The following is a 20734-nucleotide window of genomic DNA, read 5'->3' as shown; positions in this document are numbered from 1 at the left end:
TATTCTAGCTTCACTGTCAGCATTTACATTATGTTGTCCCAGGTTTCACTGAGGACTAATCTCCTCAAACCACAGCCACCTGGGTTCTGATTAGTTTTCTTTGTTTTCTGCCCATGTGTGATTAACTGTTACACATATTGTTATAAAAATAAGGAGTAATAAGGGAGACGACAGTTACTTAACATCAAGATCCACAGAACCTGTTCATTTATTGAAGGTCATGTATGCTTTCCAAAATTGAGTCCCAAATTGACATGAGCACTAAAAATTGAGGAGTGTCAAGAAATAAATAGTGAGGGTCATTGTAAGTGATCTAGAATGCTTTTCTTAGATAAAGCCTTTATATGCAATTCCCTCATAGACAATCTTTTAACACCCATTTAGCACAACTGATTTTGGTATTGCAAACTTTTTTGTTAAAGATAAGCACTGTTCACTTTTGCATGTGACAATAGATAAAAGGAAGCAGTTTCTTTTTCAAGTTGATTGGAGTTTCTTTTTCTGTGAATCCTTGGGAATTATATGAAGTGGTAATTCAGGGTGAGGAAGGCAGCCCGGTTGCTGCATATTCATTGCAAAGATATTGTTTCTCCCATTTAGAAATATGACTGGATCTCGTGTCTTCTATCCAGAAAAAGTCTTTGTCTGGGATATAGTTTCCGTTGTTTAGCCTTAGTGATTGTGAAATTTAGAAATTCAGTGAAGTCTTGGCGCAGCATATGCATTGGGATATCCAGACTCAGCTTCTGCATATCTCCTCTGCCCACCCTGAGACAGACAGAATCCACTGTGACAGGGTTGTTACCTTAATTATCATGCACAATGGTGAAGGTAATTTCAGAGGATGAATTTGTGTCACCTCCTGTATGCTTTAACAGACACTCGCTGACTAAGCTCATTCTAAGTATTGCATCAGCCAGAGGCCTAAGTGATACAGCATTTATCTTCTATTATGTGAAAATTACTTTTGTTACTGTGAGGAATGTTTACACGTGTAAACCTGCTGGCACACATATTTTTCACTCTCCTTCTAGCATTTTGTAGATTTCACTTTCTCCTATGAATGGGTAAAATACCATACATACACACATTAAGTGCAGTGCCTTTTGTTAGTAACCCTAATGTAGCGCCCTTCCTCAGTCTGATGCTCACATTGTACCAAAGCCTGTAACTCTAAATGAGTTTCTTCAAATTTAACCAAGACCAGATTTCTTTTATAAAAAGAAAATGTGAAGAAGTGATTCTACAGTTATTAACAACTCACTTTTTATGAAAGAATAATTTAATTGCTGAAAGAAACCATCTCTGGAGAAGAGGGTTACATGTGTGAGAGAGCTAGTGCCCAGCAACGGGGGAAATGAAAATTTTAAAGTCATGAAAAATTTCAAGGGCTCTAATAATGCCTCCATGGAAAGCATGTTTCAAGGTCTTACAAGAAAGACCTTCCCCATCACTGTTTTTATGGTTTTCATTCGGCTATTGATTCCACATTGGTTGTTGCAGGTAATCATTGACACCAACTTATACTGTTTTGTTGTAATATCAACTTTCTCTGTTTGGAGAATAAAGCCTGGGGGCCTAGTGACTTTAGCTGTGACTGGTTCGAGTTGTGAACATGCTATTCCATAGTAAGAGAAACTTGAAAATTTACTGTCCAACCAACATAGCACAGAAGAGCTTCTGAACAGAGACAGACAGATTTTGTTTTTACCAAGCTGGGTATTGCAAACTGGTGAATATGCAGCATTTGGTTCAAAGAGATGTTATGTAAGTGTAAACTGTATTGACAGATCAGTTTTAAAATGAGTTGCTAAATATATGGTTTGCTTTTCTGGCAATTTTGAAGATGTGACTGTCTATAGGAATTTCAGAAACTGGATTTCTGATATGATTCTGTGTATGTTGTACTTAGAGGGCACAATGATTTAGTTATTTTTTCAATTGTGTGAGAAGAATTTTTTCTACCTTTAAAGAGAAGAGAATGAATATGAGTGTATGTAAAAAGTTAGTATGCAGGTATTTGAAGAATCAAGTGGTATGGTTGATAGGCATTAAAAAAGTGGTGTAGACCATAAAAGACGTGGAAGTATGTATATTTGTACTTTTAAAGTTGTTTTATTTAACAGATAGCTCTGTCCTGTCATTATTATATTAAAGATAAATTTTGTCCCTGTGTGTGGCAGTGGCAGTAGATCTTACTTGGATTTCACACCCCCTTGGATTGATTTAAATCTGTCTTTGTGTACACTTCAAACATGTTCTGCCAGACACAGCATGTCATATCTTAGCTGAGTTGGACACTGTATGTTGCAAATCGGTGCAATTGAAATAGTGCTTTTAAATATGTTATAATCATTTAATGAGACATAAATTTGAAGATCAAAACTATTTAAATTTGAAGGTTGTGCAGAGGAAAGGCTTGGGAGAACAAAAATCTTTTTCTGAGCTCATACATGATATTGTAGGTTGGAAACTCCAGCTTTGTACCAGTGGGGCAGATTTATTCTGTACGTTGGGGGAAAAAAAAAAAAGGCAACACTTGAATAAAAAGAACAGGCTGATAAAGTTTGTGCTGCAGTTTATAAAAGCAAATAAATATATGTATATTGTATTATGTATATTTGTGTTCTTCAGTATATAGCTAAAGGACAACTTCCCATGAAATAATGCATTCCTTTAGAATTGCTGTAGATTTTCATAATTTTTTTTAAACATTCCTATTGTAACCTACATCAAAAGGGCAGCTATGGTTCTTGTGTCTGACTATACATATGCATTATAAAAAAGTGAGTCTACTGTAATTACCAGTTTGCAGAGCAAATTCCTGCAGGGTTTGTACTCTCCCCATTAGTAAAAGAGATAAGTTGAAATGTATTAAAATTTCACTGTACAACTGGGAGTTTTTGTTCACAGTAAATGTGGTAATGTTTCTTCATTGCTTGACTGTTTGTGTTTAAATTTAGGCAGTGTGCCCAACAGGGACAAAATTATAGGATAAAGCTATGTATAAAAGAAAATCCTTCTGAGAAAACCAATAACATTTTTTCTCTCTCTCTCTTTTTTTTTTTTCCTTCCTTTCTCTCTCTCTCTCTCTCAATAAGTGGTTATATATATAATCATGCTCCATTCTGGCCAAGGAAAAACATTTTATCGATTTCACACTTACTGGAATCTTTCTCATACATAAGTTGAATGGATAGAATATATATTAGCAAACCTTTGTGCAAAAATTCTATGGCTTTGTTTCAGGAAGTGTTGAAGAAGCACTTTGAATTTAAAAGATACATGAATGAAAGAAAGACATATTTAGTGAACAACATTATGTAATGAAGAGAAAAATTTTCACCTGTTAATCCAGCATTTTGTGGGAAAGAAAAAAAAAATGGTTGTGTGGTCTGCTTGCTCTTACTGCTTTACTTGCTTATACTATCTGTTTTGTGGCTGACAAGAGAGTTGACCACTGAAGGAAGAGTGCAGGATTGAGTCTTTATTTAAATAAGAAGTTATTGCTTTAGGTTTAACTTAAAAACATGGTACACAGTACAGACTGTTGATGAAATAGAAAATATTATTTTCTTTTAAAAAATACTCAAATTTTTCTGATAAATTTTAATTCATTGCACTTATTTTCAAAACAGTAAAACTTTTCCTTGTAACGTTTTCATGTAACTTTTATAGAATTCATATTTATTTTCTCTGTCTAAAATGCAGTACAGTGCAGTCTAAACCCGTGTATTATATTGGCCGAATTGAAAGCCCGTTCCTTAGAATCCAGAAAGCAGTAACAGTAACATCTGAGAAGGTAGATGAAAGCCTGAGAAGTTAAGTCTTGCTGAAGAGTAGATTAGATAACAAACAATATGTTTGTTTGTTACTGAATAAATAGACAGAAAGGCATAGCTATTCCAGGAGCCATGCTGCCTTTTACTTTATTTAAATCAGCTTTTGCTTATTCTTTTGACTTTCAAAAGAAAAAGGTGGAAAATAGAAAATCTAACTACTGATTTTGCCAACATAATTTTGTGGGGGCATTTACATTTTTCTTACGAGACTCCTTATTTATGTGTTAAAGGTGATATTTTTTGCATATTTACATGTTTTAACTTGTACTTTTTATTTGAGTACATGAGTTATTTATCTGGTCACCTTTAAGACTTTAAATGTTCTCACCAACTTCGATTAATTCGTGGAGAAACAATACAGGCAGAATAGATACTTGATTTAATAGGCTTGATATTTGATTTAATTGATTTAAATAACTCTTTTTGAAGCATTTGTAATCTATTGGTAGATCTTCTTTCACGGATTACTGACCCAATAGTCCATGTAATGTGACAAAAACATGTTGATTATTTTCTTCCACATACATGCTATATACACAGGCTCAATGTCTTTTTTTAAGACACTACACAAAAAATTTCCTTTTGGGGCATGCTTTATCTAGATTTAATTTTTACATCAAAAGTTTCAGCTGTTATTGGCTTACATACTTTATTCTGAAAACATTTGCTGTAAGGAAATGGAAGTCTGTTGTGAATAGCAAGGCTTATACCACAGTACGGGAATCTCAATATACTTTATCTTATATAGTTGCCAGCAGATTTTTTTTTTCCCCCTGCAGAGGTGTCAGTAATTTTTATGGAAAGAGAAATGGTTATATTTTTACTAGCAATGGCTAAATAAAGCTTTTCAGTTTGGGGAATGTTGTGTTGGTTTTTTTTTTCCTATAAAAGCAATAATGTGTGCAGGGATCATGTAGAAATAGTAAACCATTGCATTGTTCAGTTCAAAATCAGAGAATCATAGACCTTCAAAGGTCATCCAGTCCAACCCCCTGCAATGAGCAGGGACATCTTAAACCAGATCAGGTTGCTCAGAGCCCCGTCAGTCCCTTGAATGTCTCCAGGGATGGGGTGTCTACCACCTCTCTGGGCAACCTGTACCAGTGTTTCACCATCCTCATTGTAAAAAATGTCTTCCTTATAGCTAGTCTGAATCTACCTTCTTTTAGTTTAGAACCATTACACTCTGTCCTGTCATTACAGGCCCATCTTTCTTAGAAGCCCCCTTTAGGTACTGAAAGGCCGCAATAAGATATCCCCAGAGCCTTCTCTTCTCCAGGCTAAACAACTTTAACTCTCAGCCTGTCCTCACAGGAGAGGCGTTCCAGCCCCCTGATCATTTTTGTGATCCAACAGGTCCATATCTTTACTGAGGGCTCCAGAGCTGGATGCAGCACTCCAGATGGGGTCTCGCCAGAGCGCGGTGGGCAGGGCAAGTAAAACCAGTGGAAGCCAATTGCCTCTTGTGATCTCTATAGGAGACCGCAATTGTGCTTACTTGGGGTGAGGAGCTGAGTGGAGCTAGCAGTGTTAACCTCTAGAGGAGTCACGGGTAGAGGAGAGTATGTGAGGCTTCTTGTCGGTGTGTCCGTCTGCGTTGTTGGGTACCTAACTGGCACTGGCTGTTACCTTGACAAAGTGCATGGCTGTAGTCCAAAGGCTGACGGTGTTGGTTTGGTAACATGAGTCTGGTTTTCATCTATAAGAACAAATATCTGCCTTTACTAACATGCTCTCAGGCAGAGGGAATCCCATTCTTACGTCAACCATGTGTTTTTCTTCAAATTTAAGCAAAGAAGCACTTGTCAATCTTAATTTTTTCAGTGCAAAAAACTTTGCCTCTTATGCTGAGGAACCTCAGGATAGTTTTACATGCTGTAGAAATATAGGGCAGTATTGTACCTGCAATCTTTGTAGAATATCCTGTTAGCAGCTCTGTGAGCTGAATGTGTAGAATCAGAATGAACATGGCCTACAGAAGGTTCCAGAAAAATAACAAAAGCTATTCTACATTATAATTGTTTTCTCTAGCAAAGTCTAGTTAGCATTCTTTGACATGGGTTTCCACTTTTGGAAGTATCTAAGATAGAACTGAAGAGTGACTCCTATCTTAAATGCAACATTCCAAATGACATTTTATTCTTTTTCCTTCTTATTCTCCATTCATTTACCAGCTTCTTCCCAAGAAGAGCTGAAAAAGATTTTCTAAAATGTTTAATGGCTAGGTTGTCCTTGCTCCAGGAAAAGCTATTTTAACATATTAACAGCTTGTTAATATAGTGTGATGTGAAATTGCTAATAAAATAGTGCAATGTGGTGAACAAGTCAGAAGATATTCGGGTGTCTCCGAATAGGAGGGAGATCAGAAACTCCGTTGCATTGCATGGATGTTTTAAGACCATTCAAATGTTCCCTTATGGGTTTTTTTTGTTTTGGCAATGCACTATTAGGTAATAGATATGGAAGCTAAAAATGGTCATCTCTCAGTTAAGGTTATTTTCTCTAGTTGATTCCTGTGTTTAAAATTGTTCCTTTACCAATGGCAAACCAACCTAAATTTGCATATTTTTAAAAAATCTGTCAAAATTTGTGTCAGCAGAAGAAATAGTAATGCTTCATGCTTCTTCCTTACATTCTGTCCTCATGATTCACTATGTTGTGTGAGTAGTTCATTAGCCTCATGTCTGAAAACGGTATGTAATATCATTATTCACTTTTTACAGACTGGGCAGTTAGGAATTGAGTGCTTAAATGGTTAACAAGTTCCACACAGTGCATCTGTGGGAGGGGCAGACCCAGGATCTGAATCGAAGCCTTCCCCTCTTTCTGTCCAATGTTTTGGCTGCAGAATTAAATAAAAATTGTACGTGGGTTTAAAAATTGCCATTTTTGTACCAGAATTACATGATGAAGACTTTAGGTCTCTTTGCAGAGACAGAAATAATCTTCATTCTGTATGGCAAGAACTTCTACCTCAATTTTCATTCTTTCTTAAAAGTGAAAATATACTTTGGAAATTATCTTAGGAAAGGTGCAGTGATTACTATCTATCTGTTTTGCTAATTTTGAGATTTTTTTTCTTCCTTTCCTCGTGAGTTTCCTTTGGAAGGAATGTTTTTTTCTTGAGATGAACTTTACAATCTCATGCACTCTAATTTTCCTATAATCCAACCTTGTAGAGGTTCAGCAATTAAACATTCTGAAATGCAGAGAGAAGCTATAGACAATTGCAAAGGTGCAGGGGGACTGGGTTGTTCTTGTTCTTGAAAAACAATTTTTTTTTTTTTTTAATGCTCACAGGCTGAAAAGATTAGTGAAATGTACCCAAGCTCTGACTTCTAGTGATTGCCTCATAACATTGTAGATGCAATTATCTGCCAACAATGAATTATGAATCTATTTGGTGGCCCACAACATCTTTATCTGTATTTTTAAGTCTTGTCAAATGTGCAAGTAATTAAATAAGGACACAAGCTGTGGTCTCAAATAAAAAAGATTGTCCTAAAGTCTAGCTCAAATTTGAAACACTGCAGATTTTTTATTGCCCACATCGAAGCTTTGCTGGCCTTCTCACTTAGGCAGTATGGCTGTCTATAAAGTATATATATATATAAAAAAAAAAATCCTGTGCTGATTTTGGCTGGGATAGAGTTAATTTTCTTCATAGTGTCTGGTATGGTGTGATGTTCTGGATTTGTGCTGAAAACGGTGTTGATGACACACAAATGTTTCAGCTATTGCTGAGCAGTGTTTGCATGGTGTCAAGGCTTTCTCTGTTTGTCGCCCCTCCCCTCAGCAAGTTGGCTGGGGGTGCACAAGAGGTCGGGAGGGGACACAGCCAGGACAGCTGACCCCAACTAACCAAAGGGACATCCAGACCATATGGCATTATGATGTCACGCTCAGCAATAAAAGCTGGGGCAAAAAGAACGAAGGGAGGACGTTCAGAGTGGTGGCACTTGTCTTGCCAAGTAGCTGTGGCACGTGATGGAGCCCGGCTTTCCTGGAGACGGCTGAACACCTACCTGCTGATAGGAAGTAGTGAAGGAATTCCTTGTTTTGCTTTGTTTGTGTGCACTGCAAAAGCTTTGCCTATTAAACGGTTTTTATCTCAACCCATGAGCCTTCTTTAACTCTTCTGACTGTCTCCTGCATCCCACCAGGGGGTAGTGAGTGAGTGGCTGCATGGTGCCTAGTTACTGGCTGGCATTAAACCATGACAATTCCTTGTAATACCTACTATAGGCAGGTCACATTCTGCATTTGTTAAATGTCAGTATGTAAATGATCCTCCTTTTGGTGTTAATTTAAAACAAACTCTATTGTATTCCTGATTTGTCAGCTGTTAAAAATAGTATAATTTCTTTGGGATGTTTTTGCCATTTACACAGCAATACTTATGCTGTGGTCTTTTAAAGAAATACAGTTAATTGACAAGAGAGGAAAAACTTATTGGGATTCCTGCACTAGTAAAGAAGGGAAGTGTCAGTTTTTCTAAGAACTGTTTATGGAGTGTATAATATGTGCTCTGAAAAATAAATTAAAGACAAAACAAAACAAAAAACCAAACTAAAACTGTAGTATTGTACAATCCTGTTTCTTGACTCTATAATCAAGAAACAGTACAAAAATCTTAAAGGCAGAGAAGACTTTCCATTAAAAAAAATGCTGGAACACTTGCAGGACTTACCTGTTGTCTGCTGCTTCACCTCCTCTTTTTTTTTTTTGTCATCAGTCAACATACAGTAACAGATGAGTGGACCTCTGTTTCCCATCAAACTCATGTTCGTTAACTTTGATTATTTCGATGTGCTATCATGTCTCAATACCAACTACTGTCTGGCTTTAAATTATTCTGTCAATGGCAGCATTATTTACTTTCAATAAAATACCAGGAAATTGTTATTCAGGTGCCTAGTGATCCCTTATATCACAGATGGCTTAGTAGGAGACATTTCTTAAATACCTTTTTGTACATGAGAAAGATGAGGCATAGACATTAAGAGCAAGGCTCTGTGAACACTGCCCACTGTGTAGAAGGATGTAGCTGAGATTTCAGTAAGATATTATGTAACGTCACAGGACTCTTGTCGTCTCGTAACATATTACATTAACAGTTTTTGTTAGATTCACTATTAAAATTCAGGAAAAAGGAAGTTGCAGGCCTGATCTGTCTCTTCAAAATGTTGCACCATTTAAACTGCTTCCATCTTTTGTGTTCACTTGCAAGAAGTCAAGGGGAGGATCATATCTCTTCTTCACATGTTGTCCTCATTCTCCCATACTGTGATCTCCTTCATGACAGGTTATTGCTTCCTATCTCTTGGAAGCTCTGCAAAACAGCCAGACAGATTGATTTTCCATTACTGCTATAGGCTGTTCCTATTAATATGCGAATAATATTTACTTGTTAGGTATAATTAAATCACCCAAACTATGTTAAATGAGTATCCTTGGTCTGGAGGAAAACCACAGAAGTCAGGTCTAACATCTTTTAATGTTAGCCTTGCAAACTTACACATAGGTGCACTAGAACACATGCTTTAATACTAGACAAAGTTCCCCTTCTGCATTATACACTACAGGAAGAAGATCTCAAAGAGAGCAGCAGGTATTTCTGCATGTTTTGGTGTCAATTATAAAACCATTGATTTATTCTTGTATTTGTGTATTCTGTTTTTAAACCTTGATAGCATTGCTTTAGGATTTAAGGAATCCATTGTGTAAACTATTTAAAATGATTCTACTGAAATCTAGTCCATTTCCTCCACAAGTCCTCAAGAGCCAGTGTAGCTTTGGTAGAAATGCAAGGAGTTTATGTTAGGAACTCAGTGGAAGGCATGCTTAAAAATGCCTGAGAACTCCTGTTATCTGCAGACCGTTGGTGTGGTAGAACATAATGGCACTTTTCAAGAAGCTGTAGAAAGCCCTGTTTTGTTGCTTACTTAAGGGCCTTCATCTGCAGGGTGTCATCTAAATACGGAGCTGCCTATCGGCTGATACAGGGGGAGTCTGTATCTGCTGATTCTACTGTTCCTCTCTGTATGCAAGGTCATTGGTTTCTTGTCCTTCTGTTTTCTTTCTTTCTTTCTTGGAGAAGTTTTTGAGGAAAACCTTAGTCAGGAAAAATTTCTCCTTCTTTCCTACAAAATAACGTAGTACACAGAGTCCCATTGCATAAACTTGTTAGCAACATGTTGCGAAGGCAGAGTTACAGTGCATGACTTCTGAAATGCCTAGCAGTACCCTTTCAGAAGCATTTTCTGGCAAAAGTTTAGCGTTGCTACACCCTTGGATTTTTATACCTACTTTTTAACAGGTTTGAACAATGGCTACAATATTTAGCTGCTGCAAACTCACTCGGGATCTTTTTATTATCCCTACTCCCCACCCCACTCCTTTAAAATTAAGCAGTAACAGATGTCCAACCACAGTTACGCCAATCCACACTGCTGCCTACAAGCACACCAGCTACTGTACTTTTATCCTCTCTCTGTCTTTAAATCCTGCTGCTGGGGAATGGAGCAGCTGCATTAAAGCTTTGGATTCTTGGGTGAATCTACACCCCACGTTCATCTCCCACTGCTGTTCTGGGTCATTCCTGATCCTATCGCACAAACTGTCAGTGACTTGTATTCCTGAGTTAAATGCTATTGAAAACTAGTAGAAAGACACTGTTAATAATTCAGATGTATATCCTTGCAAGGCTAAGTACATATGTTGGTCGTGTTGTGAAGGTCTTTAAAGACAATGCTTTCTTTTGTGTTAATGAATGCTAGTGTTCCATCTGTGTATGCAGGAACACATGCTATTCCTGGCATCTTGAATCTTCTCTGCACCAAGTTGTGCTCATTTCATGTTGGATATTGTAGTGATCTGAGCTAGTTACAATGATTCTGGACTAACTGAGCAAAATGAAAAATGAATCTTTGAAATAAAGACCAAATTCGACTTGAGATTTTCAACAGCCTCCATCACTATAGAGTGCATCACAATTTATGTTGCGTTTACCTTGACAACAACACTTTGCTATCGTTGTGTCTGGTTATTGTTTAGGAAATGTAGGCATCAGGCTAACAAAGTAGTTTTGCCCAAGATCATGTCAGAATGTGAACTAGAATATGAATTTTTCCAGTCCCAAATGAGCATCTTGCAGCTTGAGAGGTTATCCTCATCAGTGAGAAGTATGGATGGGATTCACAGTGATGGAATAGAAAACTACTGAAACTAGATTACAACCTGGCATCTACACACTCTTTGCAGAAAAAGTGGCCAAGTAAGGCCAGGCCATGTTTTGGCCATGCTATTTATGTTTGGAGTTTCTCATGCCAATCCATATTACTTTATAAAAATGCATAGCTCTTTCTGAAGACTTTTCAGATTTAGTTATTTGAGGAACAAGCTGACATTTTCATGCTTCTGAAAAGTTAACATGACTTTTGGGGGGTTATGTATAAATGTTAGAAATCTTATTAATTAGTTAATTCCTTCAACCCTTTATATCAGCAAGACTCTCTTTAACTCAGGGAAGAGGAAAAGAAACATGAGACCTCTAAGCTTTTTTTCCCCTATCTGATAATTTATACTGGCTAAATGGATCATTTTGGAATGTGTGTAATAAAACTTACTCTTTGGCTGAAACACTGTATTTCAGGTTCAAGCTGAATCCAATTTTTACAGGCAACCTGTTAAACTCTAGGCCAAAAATAGATAGGTTTGTAATGAAATGCTGATGAGCCTTAATAAAGCAACTCTACCAAATGACACAGTTTCATCTAGTATATGTACATATACTGTATTACTCCTCTTATGTGTATTGTAAGTGGCACACGAAGAAGACAAAATAATACCAAATACAAGAAATGTGTGTCACATTGGTGCAAAGATTTAAAAAAGGTTGTGAACATGAGAAAGCCTTTCGTGGTAAAATAAAAGTACCATTTTGTAAGCCCTTCTTCTTGCAGTACAATTAATTACTGAGTTCATTAATTAATGAACATATTAGAGAAAGAACACCATTACTGACCGGTGGAGACCTGATATATTACTGAGTCAATAAACTATTGAACATGAAGCAAGACCTTTCAGGAGAATTTTTTTCTCACAACCCACAAACACATATATTATTATTGCACAATCAGCACTTTTTGGTACCCTTATATTTCATATTGCTAATTCTTTTAATCATGCATACATACACAAGTGTTTTATAACCTAGCGAATGAGTAATTGGACAGGTGACATTGCGACTGAGGCCCTGAAGTGTCAGGCATAATAAAGCAGAATATTTTTTCCCCACTAGGTTTTTGAGGGTAAAAGATAGTGAAAGAGCAGGTAGGACAGGAGGGAGACAGGACTCCAGTACCAGAAATTTGTCAGAGAAATACGGATTTTAAGTGGACCCGTGAACTATAAATGGCTTTAAATTGCTGTCTGATGCAGATAAACAAGTAAAGAGATAAACCATTTAAAATAACCCTGAAACTTTTCCATTGTCAGCAACCAAGGAGTTTAGATAGGGCAAGCTAAAGTTGAATGTAATTTTGTTTAAGTCAGTATAGTTAAGGTAATTCTTTTTTTGGTGTGGAAAAACTGTGTATTTGTGGGTGTTAATTGTTGGAAAAGCCAAGAGCCTTAATAATGCTTCAGTATCTCAGTCGCAATAGGGACCAAGCACCCTTCCCCCACCTTAGCCCCCAAGTAATCATTGATTGCATCTAAATCTATAGAGAGATCTTTTCCTGGCAGCTCTGGTAGTTACAGTAGATTGTTAATCTGTGAATGATCAGAATAAGCCTCTCTGTCTCAGAAATCTCCATGCAAATTACATCTAAATGCATGCCATAAATTTATTAGTAGCAGTTTGAAGTGCACGGGTCATATTCTATGCTATTTAAAAACATATCTCTGTTACACATTAAGAAGAGTCTCATTCAATTTATGGTCACTTTTCTGTGTATTTAGCTAACACCTGTCAAAGTAAACCTGTGTATTTTTTGAAATATTTTCAAAAGGGAGATATTAATAAGGTGCATTATTTAAGCATGGGACCACAGTTTTAGCATTGCTGCTACAAAATAGTTTCATCTTTTGCAAAACAGAGAAATATATATTTGACAAATAGGGAGTGCTAAGAGGTAAAAGTCTATGGTCTAGATATTGGAGAAAGTGATAGATGAAAAGAAAAGTCACAGGGTGTTTTATGAACCAGTCTTATTCTTATATCTTGATCATTTTATCCTCTTTTGGGAACACATAAAATCTGTGACTTCTTTCTGTAGCAGAGGTTTATCTTATGTGAACCCCAAAAGGGAAACTTGAGAATAACCTTTGGATACCATGGCGGAAGAGGAAAGAGATCTGTAGTTTTCCTTTTGGTATGCTTTTATTTCCTCATTTTACTCTTGGTTTTAATCAAGCTGATGTGCTGCTATGGTAAGACATCACTAGTAACATTTTCCTTCAGGCAGTGCATACAAACCCACGAAATTTGCGGAACACCAACAGAATCCTTATGCTACCACTTCTTCCTAAAGGAAATAGAGCAATTCTTTTAAAGGCTTTAAGAATGCATTTATCTCCATGGGACAACAGACTATGTTATTATTGAATAAGCATTTTGGTTGTCATTGCTCAGGGTTACTGATGTATGTTTTTGACAGAAAATTAATCTCTACTTAAAGAATGAGCAATGCTTTGAATGTTAGAAGGCTGGGTTTTCTTGCACAGTTAATACCCTTCTAGCCCTTACAACAAATTTGTACAAGAAGGAAGAAAAGCATTAATACGTGTTTTCTGTTTCTTTTTCCAGGCCATCCGCTGTACACTGGTAAATTGCACATGTGAATGTTTTCAGCCAGGGAAGATTAACCTGAGAACCTGTGATCAGTGTAAACATGGCTGGGTGGCACACGGTAAGAAAAGTCTGTTCCGGGTTTTTCTTCTCTACTCTGTCCATCTTTCCCAGTATCTTTACACAGAGCTGGAGCAGAGATATTTATTTGTCTGTACATGCATGTGTGTGCGCTCTGGCTTTGTGCATGTGTTTGCATGCATGTGCTTTTTTTATAGCAATTTCTAGGATAAAGAGATGAGAGTCTGTTATTCTGGCATTAAGTGCCATTGGAGTTCAACGGTGTACAGCTCAAAAGAGTATTCTAACCACCAGAAAATAATGTAGTTCTAGTGGGGCTTAGCACAAAGGCAAAAAGTTTACAGTATGGTTGCACAGTAAAGTTTGCATTGCAAAGAAGCATCAGCCACTAAGTCACTCAGCCTAATGGAAATTCAAACATTCCAATGCCAAACTTTCAGAGCCTGAATATCAGAATGAAATGCATGTATCCAAATGGCTCAACAAAAGTGTGCATATGTGATCTGTGAGTTGAACCTCTCTGCCCATATTTAAGAAGCTAAAAAGAGAATGGAGGGATTAGAATGCCCAGATCCTATGTAAAGGCATCAAAACACACTTACAGACCTTGCATTTTATTTATCCTTTACTATTTTGTGCATTTGGTGTTGTGGTTTTTTTTTTTTTTCTTGCCAGTCTTGATTAAGCTATGCATGACAGAGCGAGCTGTATATACAATTAGAAGGCAAATACATAATATGGCTTACTGAAAAAAGGAAAAAACAAAAAAGGAAAAAAGGAGAAAAATGACTGTGTTTGCAGAAGAAATTAGTGCTGAAGTTTTCTTCTCATGGTCTAGGCTATTGGCACTTAAGCAAGCACAGGCTTCATTTCCCACTTCTCCCAGATATTCAGTGGGTTATATTTTATCCATTTTGTTTTATTTTGATGGTACCTGGGGTGGAAGCATCTCCTAGGATGCACTTGATCCCTGTTAATTTAGTTCATATCTGTCTGTATTTGTGCCTGAGTATGCTGACGTTTGGCAAGTGTGAATGCTCAACCAATTCAACAGCACAGACATGAGAAGTTTTTAAAACATTCATATATATGGAAAGCAAAGCAGGAATGCAGGTACCATGCAGTCCTGTGTCACTGCATAGTAACATATAGAGCCTGCCTAGAAATACCCTAACAGCACCAATCTGGTAGCTGATTGCAGATTCATTATATACTAGATTCTCCAGGGACACACCTTATTTTTGCTCCTCTTAATTCCCAGAAATTTATGTTCGGTCATATTATAATGAGACTCACTTTTTTTGGAAGTATCACTAAACTTCGCAAAATTTTTATAGCTCAGGAATGCTTCAGGCTTTGTGTAGAATCAGCATGTGAGGCTTTGCTGATCGACAGATAGGGAAGACTTGTCTAGCTGTTTTCCAGGGTGTCCTTCTGTTGAGTAATAGAAATTAGAACTCTAGCACTTAGATTCCGGCATATGGGCATCCCACAATTTCTTTTTAACCAGTACATCTTAGAAGAGTGCGATCAGATTTTCCTGATAAATTCTTCTCTGTGAAGTGGTTGAATTCAAAATCAGACTGTATGACAGTTATCCTGAGATTACTACAGAGTGTATAATAGAAATGTCTCTGTTTCAGAAATCCAGAAAGTTGAAAGGTGAATGTGATGGTTAGGAATATGCCACCTGCCCCCATACCTGGGTGCTTAACATTCCAAATAGAAAACTTAATACAGCTATATATTATTAGAAAGTGTTTGTTTTACTAGTGCACCAAGTGAAGAATGCTCCAATTTATTTTTTTTTTAGTACACTTTGTGTACATTTTTCTGGAGTATTTACATTTTATGGCAGAGCCAGACAAATCAGATATATGTTTCATATACATAATCAAAGAACAGGCTTATAAATTACTTCCTGAAGATTATGATGCATCTGCATCAATTCTTGATCTTAGCTGTTTTCCAGGATTTTAAGGGCAGCATTCAGGAGACTGATCAATTCATTGCACTATAGCACTTAGATTTCAAAATAATGGAGTCAGGTTGCTGTTAAGGAGTCATTTTCTTTAAAAAGTTAGCATGGCACTTTCAGAAGTTGTTTCTTGAATGCTAATTTCCCACTGCTTTAATTAAAGGGTTTCCACCTAATTTTTAAAATTAATTTCAACTCAGCTCCTTGACACGTGGTATAGTGCTTTACTGAATGTAATTATCAAAGAATACGTGTTTACAACAGGAAGTACTATGTTTATTCAGTTCCGGTAATCTAAAATCATAATTAACCGAATAGATCAAAAATAGCTTAGAACTGCAGTCCTCTCATGATGTACTTGACTAATCTGTGTGGAGTTAATTCATGTTAATAACTTCCATTTAAAATGTTGGAATTATTGGAGTGAGGAGGAACGGGCATACAGCCACCACAGTATTATTGCATTTAACAACTGCTGGCCTGTTTTCTTTTTTCTGGCTTCCATTATCTCTCTGACATTTTTCCTCAGTCACCTAAAATTTGCTGTGCACATCTTGAAAGGAAAGGTTTCATACAAGTTCAATTTCTTCTGTCTGGAGTTACCAAAAGTAGGAATGTCAATATAAGAACAGATTCATCAGAGAAGTTCTTTTGTGGCAAGATAAATGTTTCTGTTGGCGAAAGTTCAGCTTATCAAGTTTTGACCCTGCACCCCTGTGCTGCAGTGGTGATCCTACCATCAGTGTTTTTAAGGCTGAAGCCAAAAGCTGCGTAGAGCAAAACAGCATTCTCTAGTAATGTGTGTAATGGAGAACAGGTTGTTGATGGTGTGAATCTCTGGATATTTTAAGGAATTTGGATAACTAGACTGTTTTAACTTTTTTCAGCTGAAGCCTGGCTTTCATATTTTCGACATGGGTGGCAATTTATTTTCTAAAACAAAAAATAAATGGTTTAAATTGGATAATCCATTTGCTAGGCCTCAAGCAGTCAAACAGAAAATAGTTCAATGTTTTTCCTTTTTTTTTTCATGGTTAACATATTCTGTATAGTCCATATGGTGAAAAATAAAATCTATTAAAAACTTCATAGTAAATTTTTAAAATTTATTTTAAAACAGACAATTGCTGTTTTGCGGTTTTTAAATAATGTAGGAGTAGATGACTACAAAAAATTAAGACTTTCTTGAGTGCTTGATTTGATTTATTCTCCTGATGTTTTTGTTGTTTTTAAAGTAAGATACTATAATATGAAGCTAGTCATGACATTTTACTAGTTTTAGCACAAAAATAACTTACTCGAACTTTATTTGTCACCCACTTTCCCTAGCAGAAGTATCTTAGCCCATGAGGAAAGAAATTAAGAAACGCTGCAGCAAAAATACGTTGATTTCATTAACTCTGTATTTTATCTTGTCATTGATGTCAGAATAACAGCTACCATACTGCTAGCAGAAGTAATCAAAAGACCCAATGCAGTATCAATGGGAAATACAGTTTACCATCTCTCATAGCTGTTTTGCTCTAGAAAGGAGTACAAGGTGATGTATGTCATAGTGCATTAAAGCTATTATTTATGACATTCATTCTATATATTTTAGTTTCAGTATCTCAGACTTTGCAGTGATTTAAAAAAAACCCCACAGTATAATAATAAGTTTGTCTCAAATCATTGTCATCTTGTTTCAAAGAAAGTCAGAAAATTAGAAATACTAGTTTGCTGTCTTGTCCTCAGACTGGTTACTGGTAAAACTCAGACAGCAGCAGCATGTTTTTCCAGATGTTTTTGGTATACTCTGCATTCTTCACTGGCTGAATTTCACACTGTTCAATCTACTCTATGAAATGAAGTATCTTGTGAACACTTTTGGTCTCTTCCTTCTTTTTCTTTTCTCTCAGAGAAAACTGATCCTTAACCCTCTAGTGATCTTTGATGACTTTTCATCTGCATCATGCCAGTCGGCACAGCTTGGGGCCAGGCTACTTATTCAAGTAGGCTTTAGTACCTCTCTGAGGTATGAAGAGGCTGCATATGGTCCCATCTCCAGTCCAAGACTTGGCCAGGCCTTTTCCCAAGTAACTGTAAGAATAAGTTCCTTCAGGTTTTAATGAAAATGACATTAACTAGTAGATTTTGGCACACAGGGCAAATCCATCACTGTTTTTCAGTTTAAAAGCTGCCATCCCATGAATACTCATGCTCAGAGACTTGCCGTGAAGAAAACTTTCTGCTGCTGGTATTTATATAATGCATGTACTAGCTTGCTGTAAATGAGACTTACAATGAAAACATCAACCTCCACTAGAAAATGGAGAACATTCTGTCACAAATTCAGATGTATGACATGACTCTGACTTCTTCATTCAGAATGGTTGAGTTTTCTGAATTTCTACATTGTAGTTCATGAAATTGTCAGGTAAAAGAAACATGAAGTGAGAACAAAAGAAAGGAAGGACAGATGTAAATGAAGAAAGAAATAAGAATGCTGTGGAAATTTTAGAAATTGCATATCTCCCTTACCCTGAAGTTGTTGAAAGGACTTAGTTTAAAATTTAAATGTGAGCTGCATGGGAATGAGGCGGGAAGGAAGAGGAGTCCTATGTTGAATTAAAAATCAGTAGGGTTCCTATATTTGTCTCAGTCCAAAGCTGTTAAGTGAAAGTAATCCAGGTTTGCAAAGGCAAACATCATCTCTGATGAAATAAAACCACATCACAGATCTTAGAGTATCTCTAAAAGCTGGCAGAACTGCCATGTTTTTCTTTACTTAAAAATTGAGATAGTAGAGAATAAATACTAAAAAAGGAATGGAGAAATATAATCCTTATATTGTAGTTTACTTGTAAAATAATTGGATTATTTTTGTATTGTTCCATAGGATATTAAAAAAAATCACAACTTTAGAGTAGTAAACATATTTGTTTCCTTCTATTCAATTTGTTTAATTATTGAAAATGCTTTAAAATTACTTGAGAACATGATAATTTTGTCATTTTTTTAGTTGCATGGAGATTTTGGCAACGTAGTTATCTACAATTCATTGATAACAAAGGTTAGCTCTTCATAACTTGTAAAGTAAAACTATTTTAGACGTAGTCTGGCTTTTCCTGTCATTTACTGACAAAATCATTTTAATCCGTCTGTTATAACTTCCTTTTGACCCTGAAGACTGAGGCATATTTTTCATTACTCGGTTGCTTCCAGGAACCTTACCTGATTATAGTAAGATTCATTACTGGTAAACACTTTTAAAAGTGCCCCCTTCTGCCTATGCCATCCCTTTTTGCTTCCCTTCAGCAGCAATTCCCAAAGCGGCCAATGCAGCACAGAGATGATGCACTCTGTTATCTTGTGGGTACTCTGACCCCATATCTGGTTTTGCAGCCTGCCACATTGGTAGGAATGGTGTGATGTAGTGTTTACTTTGGGTTACTCCGAGATCACCCTTAATGCAAGTCAAGTGGAGGTAAAAGCAAAGGCGATCCAATATTAGAGCGTCCAAGACAGATAATATTTTTTCAAAGGTTTATAAGACACAAGTGACAGAAGGGAAATAACGCTTACTTACCCCAAGATCAAATAAAAAGCCTTCCTTTTCCATCCTTGTATTCACTTCATACTTACATAACCATATGGTCAAAGGTTTAGCCCTCATGCAAATTTGACATCCTCAGGTGTTGAATAAGGTTTTCCCTAGAGGTAAACCACAGGCCCTAACTTACCTATGTCCATACTCACATGTCCTTGGATTTCCCTGGGGGTCCATTCAGGTTAAAATATTTTTCCTCTTCTTCCCTGCCACCCCCAGGACATCTTAATGCAATCAGGAAGAGGTCTGACCTTTCTCCCTCTCCCCAACTTTATCATCTCACAGGCCTGGGTTTGAATATGCCAATGTCCCTTGGATGTGGTTAGGTGAGATTATCTCTGACCCAACATTAAGCAGTCAGCTAAGGACTTCCCCAAGCCCTGGTAAGCCCTAAACAGACCATGACCCATTCTGAAGCATAGCACCCATTTCTCCTGGTTTAGGCTATATTCACATCTCAAATTGAACCTCTTTCTGATTGTTAGTGTTCTGGTGTCTAAAAAGCTTCTAGTTTACTAATCACACTTCGTGCTCTTGCAGAACTGGCATTAATACCATCAGATACCCATTGGCAACTCTGAAATATATATAAGGCCATTTTAATAGCTATGTTCTCCCATGGTTGGCTATAAAATGCCTGGAGAGGTTTAGACTAAAGGTATTTAAAAGTGCAAAATATTGTTACTTGGTGCCTGTCATTATTGAATTTACGTTTTACAGAGAAGGCTTCATCCCATTTAGTACACCTCATACTGTAAGATAAAATGCTAGGAGATGTCTTGGACAATGATGTCTTACCCTCTCTCCTTAAGGAGAGAATCGAGTAAGGAAAAAAATAGAGTTGCTATGTGCAAGATGGAGCAAAGACAATAAAAAACAATGTATTTTTAATTAGCACCTGGAATTCCTCTTTGCAGACATAGTAGAGCTGCTTTTTGGAAAGGCAGTAAGTGAAACCTTTGATCTTGGCCCCTTAAGTGTGGTGACAGGAAGCTCATTACACAGCATTGCATCAGATAGGAGCAAAAGAGTGGTGCTCACTGCACCAGATGATGCAGGATAAATTCTGAGGGACCTGAGTGTGCAAATCACCAGTGGATTTGTGAGGCAGCAGTGGTAGACTTCGGCAACGTGCATCCACAATTCTTCAGGATCTTTAGGTGACAGTACCTGCTTGCTTGTCTTTTTTAACACCTATGCTGCTTCACATGAATTGCTGTGATGTGCTAACCACTTTATCATTTTATTACACTTTATTACATCATAAATTTTTATATCTTCTTAACGATCCTACAAGAAGCTTAATTGTTTATAGGAACAACTTAATTAACTGGAGTTCACTAGGTTAAGCAGAACACAAATTGAAAGAGCTCTAAATGAAACAAACCCTACCACTCCATTCCATATAGCTTCATAAGGTTAAAATGGGATTTGACTGCAAAAATAAAAAA

The 20734-nt window shown here is 36.8% G+C and overlaps 1 protein-coding gene across 2 annotated transcripts in view; it reads left to right on the top strand.

Moving 5' to 3' along the window:
* The window catches only part of BNC2 (basonuclin zinc finger protein 2), a 323429-nt gene that overhangs the window by 198905 nt on the left and 103790 nt on the right, over window positions 1-20734 (top strand). For both annotated transcript variants that reach the window (XM_065656238.1, XM_065656239.1), the window contains exon 3: window positions 13654-13756. In XM_065656238.1, coding sequence (XP_065512310.1) covers window positions 13654-13756 — 103 coding nt within the window. The remainder of the gene's footprint in view (window positions 1-13653; window positions 13757-20734) is intronic.

The sequence above is a fragment of the Caloenas nicobarica genome, chromosome Z, assembly GCF_036013445.1.
Source record: "Caloenas nicobarica isolate bCalNic1 chromosome Z, bCalNic1.hap1, whole genome shotgun sequence".
Classification (NCBI taxonomy): domain Eukaryota; kingdom Metazoa; phylum Chordata; class Aves; order Columbiformes; family Columbidae; genus Caloenas; species Caloenas nicobarica.
This window is presented reverse-complemented; position numbering and strand designations above follow the sequence as displayed.